Source organism: Myotis davidii, unplaced genomic scaffold, assembly GCF_000327345.1.
Source record: "Myotis davidii unplaced genomic scaffold, ASM32734v1 scaffold638, whole genome shotgun sequence".
Taxonomy (NCBI): Eukaryota; Metazoa; Chordata; class Mammalia; order Chiroptera; family Vespertilionidae; genus Myotis; species Myotis davidii.
Window position 1 is genome coordinate 406276 of NW_006289391.1, and position 13329 is coordinate 419604.

General features: G+C 41.2%; 1 protein-coding gene, 1 long non-coding RNA gene and 1 pseudogene across 4 annotated transcripts in view; 2 read left to right on the forward strand and 1 right to left on the reverse strand.

The window, feature by feature from the left end:
- Nucleotides 1-13329, forward strand: part of ANKFY1 (ankyrin repeat and FYVE domain containing 1) — a 71713-nt gene that overhangs the window by 34354 nt on the left and 24030 nt on the right. For all 3 annotated transcript variants that reach the window (XM_006761480.2, XM_015562447.1, XM_006761481.2), the window contains 5 exons: nt 560-725; nt 8649-8853; nt 10510-10578; nt 10800-10999; nt 12201-12298. In XM_006761480.2, coding sequence (XP_006761543.1) covers nt 560-725; nt 8649-8853; nt 10510-10578; nt 10800-10999; nt 12201-12298 — 738 coding nt within the window. The remainder of the gene's footprint in view (nt 1-559; nt 726-8648; nt 8854-10509; nt 10579-10799; nt 11000-12200; nt 12299-13329) is intronic.
- LOC102757226 lies at nt 5679-6476 on the forward strand (annotated as a pseudogene).
- Nucleotides 10245-12183, reverse strand: LOC107182754. Its single transcript, XR_001513483.1, has 2 exons — nt 11993-12183; nt 10245-10564 (listed from the first exon to the last, which is right to left on the reverse strand). It is a non-coding gene; the product is annotated as an uncharacterized LOC107182754 (long non-coding RNA).

Consider the following 13329-nt stretch of genomic DNA (forward strand, 5'->3'; position numbering starts at 1 on the left):
AAGGGCCTTACTTAATCACACCTGCAAAATGTCTTTCATCCTGGAAGGTTACAGGTTCTGGGGATTAGGACCTGACATCTCTGGGGGCTAGTATTCTGCCCACCCACTGCCGTAGGAGAAATGCCGTTGCTTTTGACAGATGGGAGTGTAGTATGTTTTATCCTGGGTGTCCAGTGTGTGAGGGAGACATAAAAATGCCAGGAGGAATTAAATAGTGAAGCCACAGTCATTCATGAAAACATTAGCGGATTCCCTTCGGACTCTCTGAACCTCAGCCTGGCACTTGTGTTCCTCTAGCCCTGTCTGCATTCCCCCTCGTCCTTGTACTGTCTTCCATGGTGTTTGCATCTGGTCCGTGATTTTCCATTGCTTCTGTGCTCCCTGAAAGTATGTGCCCTGAGGAGGCCTGAGAGAAGTTACAGAATTCAGTTGAATTTGGGGAGTAAGCTAAATTTTGATATTTGCATAAGAGATGCTATTTAAGAGTCAAGGTGGGAGAGATTAACATCAATTGCATTCTCTACTGCCTTGATGCTAATTCACAAATTTATCTGTGCAGCTCCCTGGGAAGCTGAATGAATTGGATCAAAATGGAGACCTTGCTTTAGACCTAGCTCTTTCACGGCGCCTAGAGAGCATCGCCACCACGCTGGTTAGTCACAGAGCTGATGTGGACATGGTAGACAAGAATGGCTGGAGCTTGTTACATAAAGGAATCCAAAGAGGTAGGAAGAAGTGTATTTTATATTTTTCTTTGCAGGCAATTTTACTTATATCCAAGTAATTTTTGAATACTCTCTGACCCTGTTCTACAGATTCTTTTAAGAAAAAATAGATTTTATTGATTTTTTAGAGAGCGGAAGGGAGAGGGGTAGAGAGTTAGAAACATTGATGAGAGAGAAACATCGATCAGCTGCTGGGGATGTGCCCACAACCAGGGTACATGCCCTTGACCAGAATCGAACCTGGGACCTTTCAGTCTGCAGGCCGATGCTCTATCCACTGAGCCAAACCGGTTAGGGCTCTACAGATTCTTAAAGGCTTTCTGAGTCTTATTCATAGGACTACATGATTTAGAATTTGTCATCAGTGAGTGGGTCAAGGAAGGACCGAAGAGCTATTGCCTGTGCCTTGTTGGTTAGGCTCTTCATGGTGTCAACAGGGCCCCCGGAAGAAGGGCTAGAGAGATGGTATTTTCAGAAGTACCTTTTACTTGGAAGCAATTGATTTGTTTGCTTTTCAATATCTTTCTCCAGGAATTGTGCTAGGAAGACTTAACTTGTATCAGTTACTGTAAGAGGGAAAATACCAAAACCACAAATATTTAAACATATTCTTGGATTCAGAGTTGTCACTTTTACAAACTAGACTCTTCTGTCCTGTCAAAGTGATAAAGTTTCATTTTGTTTTAGAAAAGTTATATTTTGTAGCTATATTTTGAGTACATAGTCATTAATAGTGGGAGAATATAGAAGTGATAGAATTAAGGTCAAAACATTTTAATTTTAATGAATTTGCTTTTCAAGGGGAAAAAATAACTTTTGTCTTTTTTTCTCATGGCCTTATTAATTCTTAAGTCCCAAATGGATTCTGCCTGATTCAACTTTGCAGTAGTCTTTTTTTTTAATTAACAATGTTTAATGTTGATAATTATTGCAGAATTCCCCCCACCTCCCCCTTTGTCTATCTCCACCTACCCACCAAAGTCCCCCCTCTTTTGGCCTTCACCACACTATTGTCCATGTCATGGGAGTTGTATATATGCTCTTCAGCTAATCCCTTCAACTTCTTTATCCAGGTACCCCTCTCCCCAGTTCCCTTTGGCTCCTGCCAGTCTGTTCCATGTATCCATGCTTCTGGTTCCATTTTGTTTGTCAGTTTATTTAGTTCATTAGATTCCACATATTAGTGAGATCATATGGTATTTGTCTTTTTCTCACTGGCTTATTTTGCTTTGAAAGGGTAAGAGTTCCTTCTTTTTTACAGCTGCATAGTATGCCATTGTGTAACTGGACCACAGTTTTTTTATCCACTGTTGAAGGGCAATTGGGCTGTTTCCAAATCTTAGCTATGCTAAATACTGCTGCTATGAACATAGGGGTGCATATATTCTTTCTGATTGGTGTTTCAGAGTTCTCAGGATAAATTCCCAGAAGTGGGATCGTTGAGTCAAAGGGCAATTTAATTTTTAAGAAAACTCCATACAGTTTTCCACAGTGGCTGCACCAATCTGCATTTCCACCAGCAATGCACTAGGGTTCCCTTTTCTTCACATCCTCACCAGCACTTGTTTGTTGATTAATTGATATCACATCACACCTGCCTCCTTTACGCACCCTGTGATATTTCATTGTAGTTTTAATTTGCATCTCTCAGATGATTAGTGACCTTGAGCATTTTTTTCATATGTCTCTTGGCCATCTGTATGTCCTCTTTGGAGAAGTGTCTGTTTAGTTCCTTTGCCATTTTTTAATTGGATTGTTTGGCTTCCTGGTGTTGAGTTGTATAAATTCTTTATAAATTTTGGAAATTAACCCCTTATCAGATATATCATTAACGAATATGTTCTCCCATACAGTGGGTTCTTTTCATTTTTTTTATAAACGTTTATTGTTGAAAGTAGTACATATGTCCCCTTTTTCCCTCCATTGACCCTTCTAGCCTGCCTCTTCTTTTCATTGCTGTGTAGAAGCTTTTTAGCTTGATATAATCCCATTGGTTTATCTTTTCCTGAGTTTCCCTTCCCCTTGGAGACATTGGCAAAAGTATTGCTGTGAGCCCAGCTCGTGTGTCTCAGTGGTTGAGCGTCAACCCATGAATCAAGAGGTCACCGGTTCAATTCCTGGTCAGGACACCTTCTTGGGTTTTGGGCCCCATCTCTGTAGGGAGCATGCAGAAGGCAGCCAATCAATGATGTTTCTATCTCTCCATCCCTCTCCTTTCCTCTCTCTCTAAAAATTAATAAAAACATGTAAAAAAGTGTTGTTGCTAGAAGTGACTGAGACTTTATTGCCTATGTTTTCTTCTAGGATTTTTATGGTTTTGCAACTTACATTTAAGTCTTTTATTAATTTTGAGTTTATTCTTGTGTATGGTGTAAGTTTCATTTTTTTTGGTATGTATTCTGTCCAATTTTCCCAACACCATTTGTTGAAGTGACTCTCTTTACTCCATTGAATGCTCTTGTCTCCTTTGTTAAATATTAATTGAGCATAAAGGTGTAGGTTGATTTTTGGGCTCTCTGTTGTGGTCTATATGCCTGTTCTTATGCTAGTACCAGGCTGTTTTGATTACACTGGTCTTGTAGTATAGTTTGATATTCAGTATTGTGATATCTCCAACTTTGTTCTTCTTCCAGTAGTCATTTTTGACAGGTAGCATTCCAGTATTGAATGAAAGCTTTCAAAAATGCAAGAGCCTTGCCCTGGCCCGGTGACTTAGTTGGTTGGAGTGTCATCCCATACACCAAAAGGTTATTGGTTTGATTCCATGGGTTATAGGTTTCAGGTTCAATCTCTTATCAGGGTGCGTAAAGGAGGCAATCAATTGATGCTTCTCTTTCACATCGATGTTTCTCTCCATTCCTCTATCTCTAATTTCAATAAAAACATTAAAGGGTGAGGATTAAAAAAAAAAACACCCCACCAACAACAAAATGCCAAAGCTTTAATTTTGTAGAGGGATAGATGACTTGATTAAAGTACTTGGCCACTGTTTTGTTTAAATGTGGATATTAAAGACAGAGTGAACTGGTTCCCCCACATCTTAGTCATGTATATTTACCCATTCAATTATGTATTATTATTACACTATCGTCGTCTCTGCTGCATTTTTGCCATTCACAAGTTGTTCCTTGTCGGTGGAATGTAGTAACTTCAAATATGGTTCTGTTGTAGCTGTGGCTTTGTCCTTTTTGGGCAAAGGTTTTAACAATATAAACATCCCTCTAAGCCATGTGTTAGAAGGCTAAGCTTGTTGGCTGATGGAGAGGAAAAATTTGTTCATCATTGGGAAGGAAATCCTTAGAGTATATCAGTGTCGAGAGCAGATGCATTTTTCCCAAGTACCATTCTGCATTGTGCAAAGCCATTGGTGCTTAGCGCTGGGCGTGTGTTCAGTGGGGAAAGTTTCCACATAGGGAATTATTCTTTCCCATACTGTTTAATGACTGAGATGTTTATTTTGGAAACAAATAGAAATGTTACTACAAAAACAATCTCAGAATTATGTTTCTTTCCTCTTAGGGAGTTAAATTCTTGTGTATGATGAAAAAACATCTTTGGTGAGTTATTAAATATTTTGGTGATTGCTTAGTTACAAGAATTGCCAAGAATTGGTGATGCATTCCTGACGCTTATTTTCAGATTATTTATTCTTCCACTCTGAATTTTATCATTTGCTTATAAGCCAGTGGATTACAGTGTGGGTGTGATAAATCTGATTGCTGCTAACTTTGGAGAGTGTGGCACAGTGTGGTGGATACAGCACTGGCATTGGATGTGGGATGTACCAAGGTTTGAATCGTGGCTCATCGACTACTCTGGCCTTGGACAAGTCACTTAACCACCCTGGTCTCCTTTTTCTCATCTGTGAAGTGGGAAGCATTTCTCTTTATTGATTGTTGTGAGAATGAGAGACAGTGTTAGCAGCACACCTCGCACAGTGACTACCACGTGGTAGGGTCAGCCCATGGTTCTTACCTGGGCCCTGTGCTGAGTGCCGCAACTAGCTCCAATTCCTGTAGGAACTTTTTTCACTTTTCCTTCCTTAACTTGAGCTATTAACCTTACTTTAAGTTTCTTATAATAAGAGTGAAGATCTTTCAAATATAAGATTTAAGTCTGGTTCTGGACACATTTGTAAGCAAAATAGTCCGTGATCATCCTATTAACTAAGTTATTCCAGTCAATTTGTATGAAGAATGAAATAGGCAGCCAGTGTCTGGGTGAGTCCGTAGGAGGGATGCCATCACTCTGATTAGCTGCATCTGGGCAAGAAGATGAACCCTTCTTAAAATATATATGTATCTATATATGTGCTGGTTTTTCTTAAGAGCCAGCATCAGTCAACAGGTCTCTTAAATAGGATGCTCCCGTCTGTTTGTAGATTTGCACCAACGGGAGCAGCATGAGACACAGTTTGTATTAATTAAGTAATGAAAGTTACTGTCTGTTCCCTGAATATAACTTCTATCAGGAAGCTGCATTCAAAGAAAAAAATGTATTTGGATTGTTTTTTAATGTTAACTGTGTTGTTAGGACTATTTTTATGTGGTCAAGTCATTATAACATCTCATGTACCAGACAGTGTTGTAGATGCGGTGATGAAGTAACTGAAACTTTTAAGCACTAAACAGTTTTTATTTGAAATGATTTTGATGGAAATCTTTTTACAATGTATTAGAGGTTTTCTTATTGACAGGAACTTTATAAAACAATGTTTTTGGTGTTTTCTATTCCCTCCCATTGTTCTGTTCTTTTTGTTTAGTTTTGTTTTCTTGTTAATCCTCACCTGAGAATACTTTTCCATTATTTTTGAAAGAAAGTAGGAGGGAGGGGAAGACACAGAGACAGACATGTCCATGGGTTGTTTCCCACACGAGCCCCGACCAGGGCCAGGAATTGAGCCTCCAACTGAGGTATGTGCCCTTGACCGGAATTGAACCTGGGACACTTTAGTCTGCAGGCCGATGCTCTATCAGCATCTGAGGGGCCTGTGGTAGCCTAGCTACCTCAGTACAAGAGCTCACCTTCTCCAGCAACATGGTCCCTTGGAGGAAAGTACCTGGGAGTGTTGAAAACCAAATGATTTTGAAATTTCATGTTCACTGAAGAGCAGATGAAACCCATATATTCAGATGGAAATGAGCACAGGAATATAGATAACAGACTTGAGAGCTTTGCCACTCCTGAAATCCTAAGCCCCATTCTAGATGTTTAGACTGCATAAGTATAGTTGAAGAAGACGGAATGATATTGTAAGATGTAAAAGAAAACCTCTCGTTAGTGACTTTAAGAGAAAATCATCATCTGGAAGTTGTGATTCGGAGGAGTGTGCATTTATAATATGGACAGAATTAGAAACAGATAAAAGTGTCCAGATGCAAAGACAAAACAGATCAACTATGGAAAGAGAACCATTGCTTATGATTGGTATATTGAACGAGTTCCAAGGCACCTTTCACAACATGGCATTCATCCCAAGACCTCCAGCGAAGTTAAGAAGTATAATCAACAATCATGGGACCAGCAGGTCAACCTGGGAGGTTGCTGTGCAGTTTTGGGATTTTCCAATTAAAGAGGGATGTGATTTGCAAGAAATGAGTCCCGTCTAAACCTTGGTGAAATGGGGACAGACTCTACAGGCAGTACCTCTGAATCCCATGAGCTCTTGGGATGACTTAGCTATGTACTCTGGACTGTTGAGGGGAGGATGAGTTTGATTTGAAAGACTTCCCAGCTATGAGCTAATCGGGCTGCGTGGAGGCCACTGAAAAAACAGTTGCCTCTCACCAGTGATCTGTTTTGTCTTTGCATCTGGACACTTTTATCTGTTTCTAATTCTGTCCATATTATAAATGCACACTCCTCCGAATCACAACTTCCAGATGATGATTTTCTCTTAACTCTCACAGGCCCTGGTTTTCTTTTACATCTTACAATATCATTCCATCTTCTTCAACTATACTTATGCAGTCTAAACATCTAGAATGGGGCTTAGGATTTCAGGAGTTCAGGTTGCCTCTCACAGGCCCCCACTGGCCTGGTCGCCCCACACAGCCTGCTATTCAGTCATTTGTTTGTTCCTCACTAACCCCTCTGCCAGTCTGGTCATAGGCAGCCATCTTTGTGAGGGTGTGATGGTCAGTTTGCATATTACCTCTTTATTATATAGGATGGTTTCTCTGTTAATAGGTTATTATCTTATGATGCATTGTCATTCTTGTCTTATTTTCATTAAGAAACATTAATTTTATGTGTAGTGATTTATGCATGTTTTGAATTATAAATGGAATTCAATCTAAGGAAGATTGAACTTTAATTTTGTAGCGAACTTAATTGCTTTATTCCTACCATCCTCCAAGTTAACTTGACAAGATAGTCTAACTGATTTTCCACAGTATTTTTAATATTAAATTGCCACTGGTGAGATTGCTTGATTCTGAACTTAACCATATATTCACAGAACCAATCTAGAGTCAGCTTTTTCTTGCTGGTATATAACAGAATAGTTCCAGAAATGTATACCTTTAATATTTTCACAAAACGTAATTTTTGGCCTTTTGTCAAGATTGTCTGTTGCCGAAACCGGTTTGGCCCAGTGGATAGAGCGTCGGCCTGCGGACTGAAAGGTCCTAGGTTCGATTCCGGTCAAGGGCATGTACCTGGGTTGCGGGCACATCCCCAGTAGGAGATGTGTAGGAGGCAGCTGATTGATGTTTCTAACTCTCTATCTCTCTCCCTTCCTCTCTGTCAAAAATCAATAAAATATATTTAAAAAAAAAAAAGATTGTCTGTCAAGGTAGCTCTTTTCCCTCACACTGAACACTAAATAGACAAAAATGGTGGTTTGAGCTGTTGAAATTACTGGGTTTTATGTACGTTATTCAGTTTCAGTTTGATATGTGTGAATAGTCCTACTTAGCCTTTCTACCTGTAATGCTCCAAGCATTAAGGCTGTGGAAGGAATTTAGAAATTTCATTTTTACATCCAGTTAATTTACCATGTAAATTTTTTATAACTAGCAATGTGTATAGATTCTTTCTTCAGATTCTCAGTTGTAAACTTTTTGTTAAGACTGTATGTATGTAATTAGATTGAGAAAAGGAAAAGAATGTTTGGGCAATAATAAATCAATCAGATGTGGTCTTACTCTGAAGAGGAACTGGTATGCAAGTACAGCAGGTTGAGGGTATGTGTTACTTAGGTATAGATTGATGAGAAAATGAAAGAGGGAGATAAATTGTATTGGGGAGAAATCTTGGAATCCTTTGTGAAAGTTGATGATCACAAGAGGCTTTTGAAGGATGGGAGTCTGGTATACTTAAACTAGAGGCCCGGTGCATGACATTCATGCACTGCGGGGCAGGGAGGTCCCTCAGCTTGGCCTGCACTCTCTCACAGTTCAGGACCCCTCAGGGGATGTCCACTGAGGGGGCCTTAGCGCTGCCACAGAGGCAGGAGAGGCTTCCGCCATTGCCACTGTTGTGCTTGCCAGCCGTGATCCTGGCTTCTGGCAGAGCGGTGCTCCCGCTGTGGGAGCACACTGACCACCAGGGGGCAGCTCCTGCTTTGAGCACCTTCCCTCTGGTGGTCAGTGCGCGTCATAGCGACTGGTCGTTCCGCTATTTGGTCAATTTGCATATTCGCTTTTTATTATATAGGATAGTGAAGTGGTACTGTGGTGAGGGGCAGGACAGATAACAGGTAATCAGAAATTGAACAAAGTCTTTTGAATTCAAGCGCAACTCTGGTCTCAATGATGAGTTTCCTCCTACAGGTGTCCAGAGAGGTGCCGCTCAGACACACCCAATTGTTTCTCTTTGTCTGCAGTTGCTGAATGATGCCTTTCTGAGGCAACATTGGCCAGAATAACTTGCCCTGGATTTTGTCCTATGTAACCAGTACTTCTGTTATTTCTTTTCAAGGAGATGTCTTTGCTTCCACTTTCCTCATTAAAAATGGGGCCCACGTCAGTGCTGCTACATTGAGTGCCCAGGAGACACCGTTGCACCTGGTGGCATTGTACAGTTCAAAGAAACATTCAGCAGATGTGATGTCTGCAATGGCACAGATTGCAGAAGCCCTTCTGCAAGCTGGTGCCAATCCCAACATGCAGGACAGCAAGGGCAGGTAAGTGGGCGAGCAAACAGACTGTTCTTAGTACCATTCCCAGTGGCATGTAACTGGCAGACAGGGACTTGATGTTCTTTGGTTGGCATTATTCAATCTGATTTTTATTCAAGTCACAAACACTCATTTGTTGCACAAATGAGAGACATGACTAAGGCCTGAGGCATTTGGGGAAACCATTTCCATTCTAGATAACTGAGGTCTTTGGATTTTTAAGCGATTTCTGTCATCATCAGAGTGGTCATCTGGTCCAACTGCTCCAACGGAACCTTCTTCTAGCCTCTTTGTTAGAGTTGCTTGGGTAAATTGAAGAAGTGGAGCACACCATCTCAAGGCCGTCTGTTTTATTTCTGTGAGGTGTGAGGTGTAATTGCTGGGAAATTCTGTATGTTAAACCCAGTTCTACCTTCTTGCAAATACTTCATTTAGACAACTATCTGCACAGCTTGCCACTTCTTCCTCAGCACAGCCCTTTGCAAATTTGACAGTAGCAGTTGTATACCATTTGCCCCTTCCCAGAAATATTTACTTGACGGTTCCTTGTGGTTTAGAATCCAAGAAAGGGCTGCCTGTCTTTGGGACAGCAATGTGGGGCGGTGTGTGTGTGTGTGTGTGTGTGTGTGTGTGTGTGTGTGTGAAGGGAGTGAAGCCACCTAAATCACCACTTTTCATCATAGCAACTCAGGATTTTATATCTTTGAAAACCCTCTCAAAAAAATAAAAGAGTTGTGTGAAGTCAGAATAAGGAAAGAGATTTGTGTGATGGACAAAATACTTAAGATGGATCTCCATGAACTCTCAATATCATGTGATAATTATGTTATTACCCAAACATAATTGCGTTCTTTTTTTTCTTCTGTTGATTCTTTGTCCCCACCCCTGCCAGCTGCAGTAAACTCTGGCAGCCTGTAACTCTGAGATAGATGCCATCGGGGAGGCCCTGTTCTCTGCAGTGCAGTCTCCTTTGGGGCACTCAAGGGCTAAATAAAACAGTGAGGTGTGGCTAACTGACACTTTAATCAGTTCCTCCCTGTTGCCACTCTGAATGTTTTTGAGTACAACAGAGAATTATGGAATGATAGAAACTGCTGGGGTTTTTTTGTTTGTTTTTAATCCTCACTCAAGGATATGTTTATTGTTTTTAGAGAGAGGAAGCTAGGATGGGGTGGGGTGGGGGGAATGGGGAGAAACATTGATGTGAGAAACATGGATCAGTTGCGTCCTATACACGCTCCAACTGGGCACCGAACCTGAAATCTAGGTATGTGCCCTAACCAGGAATTGAACCTGCAACCTTTTGGTGTATGGGACGACACTCCAAGCAACTGAGCCACCCATCCAGGGTGAAACTGATGTTTTAAAAACATGAATATATGCACAATCAGTAAGGGTCAGGATTTAATTGGAGACTATTTATGTCTCTTCCTTTATTCTTATCCTTTTGGCTACTGAATAGTAAAGGGTAACATATAAGCAAACCCATTTTCATTCTTTGCTAGTTGGTCATGGTTTTGGGACACTGTTTGCCAGTGTAGAAAAAGCCCCGTGGAGAAATGTGGGCGTTCTTGTGGTTGGTGATTCTGGTCGCCTCCGGCTGCGGCTTCTGTGCGCGTTCGGGGCCATCCTGACTGACACCTCTCCTCCTTCACCCTGCAGGACTCCCTTACACTTGTCCATCGTGGCCAGGAACGAATACGTGTTCAATCAGTTGCTGCAGTGTAAACAGTACGTAGGGAGACACGGAGAAATGAAAAAGCAGTTGTGAGGGTGGGATTGTGAGTGAAACATAATTTTTAAAATGTCTTTTAAAAAGTGTTGTGAATTTTAATAATTGAAAGTAAATTTTAAAAAATAGTCATTCAACAGATATTAAGGAAAGAATGAGGCTGTTGTCAGGACAGTGTCTGAAGAAAGCATTTGCTGCTCACATTGCTTCCTTGTTTCAGATTAGACTTAGAACTGAAAGACCACGAGGGCAGCACAGCTCTGTGGCTTGCAGTGCAGTACATCACTGTGTCATCCGATCAGTCCGTAAACCCCTTCGAAGACCTCCCTGTGGTCAATGGGACTTCATTTGATGAAAACAGCTTTGCAGCGAGACTCATTCAGCGGGGCAGCAACACCAACGCACCTGACTCTAAAACAGGTAAAGCACGCGTCCCTAAGAGCTGATGCTCAAGTCTGGAGGCTCCATGAAATACTGTGTCAGCGATTTACCAAAAATTTAGAAAATGAATGACATATTATTAAGAAGTATTTTATACTTAAGTTTAACTATAGAGGAAGCCCAAGTTATTTTATTTTAATACTGTGCTTCAAAAAATTTGCCTGGCTGGCGTGGCTCACTGGTTGAGCATTGGCCTATGACCCAGGAGGTCACGGTTTGATTCCTGGTCAGGGCACATGCCCGGGTTGAGGATTCAATCCCCAGTGTCAGGTGTGCAAGAGGCAGCCAATCAGTGGTTCTCTCTCATCACTGATGTTTCTACCTCTCTCTCCCTTTCCCTTCCTTTCTGGGGAAAAAAAAAAATTTAGCCAGACTTTGAGTTGTGTCCATTAAGCTGAAATACTTTTGTTTATTTAATGCAGTGAGTTACAGACTTTTTGGACTCAGAACTCCTTTTACCCTCTTCAAGAGCTTTTGTTTTGGTGGGTTGTATTTTTGATGTTTATTGTATTAGAGGTTAAAACTGAGCTAAACCATTTGAAAACAAGAAGAAAAAAAATTTTTTGTTTTATTTAGAAAAGAGTGATAATGCTAAAAAAAAAATATTTCTAAGCCAAGGACAAACATTTAAGGCCCCAAGAGTAAAAGTGAAGTACTTAAGGGGCATTTTCTGGTAGCATTTAGGTCGCAGTGTCTTCAAAATAGACATCTAACTCGGAGGTTCTCAGACATGAACACCTCCCCCACCCCACCCCCAACTTCCCACCCAGGGACATTAGGCATCACCTGTAACCATTTTTGATAGTCACAGCAAGGTTGGGGGTGCTGCTGTCACCTAGTGGGCAGAAGTCAGGAATACTGCTAAACATTGTGCAGTGCCTCACGTCAAAGAGTTATTTGGCCCAAAATGTCAGTAACACTGCTATTGAGAAGTGTATTCCAATCCAGCCCCAGGAAGGAGACCTGACTTACCTCTGGTTCTGGGTGGTGGCTAGTGCAAACCAGGCTCATCCTGTCTCTGGACTATTCCTGAGAGTGCCTGTGTGGACTTAAGTCTAACCTTCTTTAGGTGCTGGCTTGTCAGTTGTGAAAGGTGGTGGGGCAGTCAGGGTGTGGTGCGCTATGGAACTGGACCTCATTGTTATGCAAATGGAGAATGAATATGCCCACTTTCTCCTAGGAAATTGCTTACTGCAGCGGGCAGCTGAAGCAGGAAATGAGGCAGCAGCTCTTTTCCTGGCAACCAGTGGTGCCCACGTCAACCACAGAAACAAGTGGGTAAGTGTGGCAGGGCAGCAAGGGGAGTTTTGATCTGTGAAAGAAATGACAGTGACAGTTTAAAGGGGAAAATGGAATGGATTCTTTTTTTCAATTTGTCTCCAAGTAATATGTACACAGGATTAAAAAAGAGTGAAACAGGTGCTTGTATTCTCAAATATTGTTGGTTGCTTGATTCATTAAGCAACCATTTCCTAAACATTTATGGTATATTAGGTTGTAAACTACATGTACATACATACACATATATACATGTGTGTACACATCTTTCTTTGAATATTCTGTCACTGGAGGGAAACATGGAACTAGTAATAAGGTTTCTTTAGGGGAGGATAATTGGGTAGTGGGGGCAAGGAGTGAGAGGAAACTTCACTAAATATTCTTGTAGCTTTCGAATTTTTTTTAATTTTTATTGATTTCAGAGAGGAAGGGAGAGGGAGAGAGGGAGACAGAAACATCAATGATGAGAGAGAATCATTGATCGGGAGCCCATAACCCAGGCATGCGCCCTGACTGGGAATCGAACTGACCTGGTTCATAGGTCAGTGCTCAACCACTGAGACACACCGGCCTGGCAAGGCTCTTCCATTTTCTGCAGCATTTATTTTAGCGACACTTGGAAGTCCTCTGTTGCTATTTAATAATAGTCATCTATTATTATTATTTTTTTTTTTAATATATATTTTATTGAATTTTTACAGAGAGGAAGGGAGAGAGATAGAGAGTTAGAAACATTGATGAGAGAGAAACATCGATCAGCTGCCTCCTGCACATCTCCTACTGGGGATGTGCCTGCAACCCAGGTACATGCCCTTGACCGGAATCGAACCTGGGACCTTTCAGTCCGCAGGCCGACGCTCCATCCACTGAGCCAAACCGGTTTCGGCTATTATTTTTATAATTATAAGTAATTATAAAAACAAAGTGAAGGCTGGTTAAGAAGGTCATGGGAAATGTAGAAGATGATTTGCCAGAATGTTGGACGGGTGCTTGGGAAGACATTGATGAATCTAGGGATGATGGCACAGGGG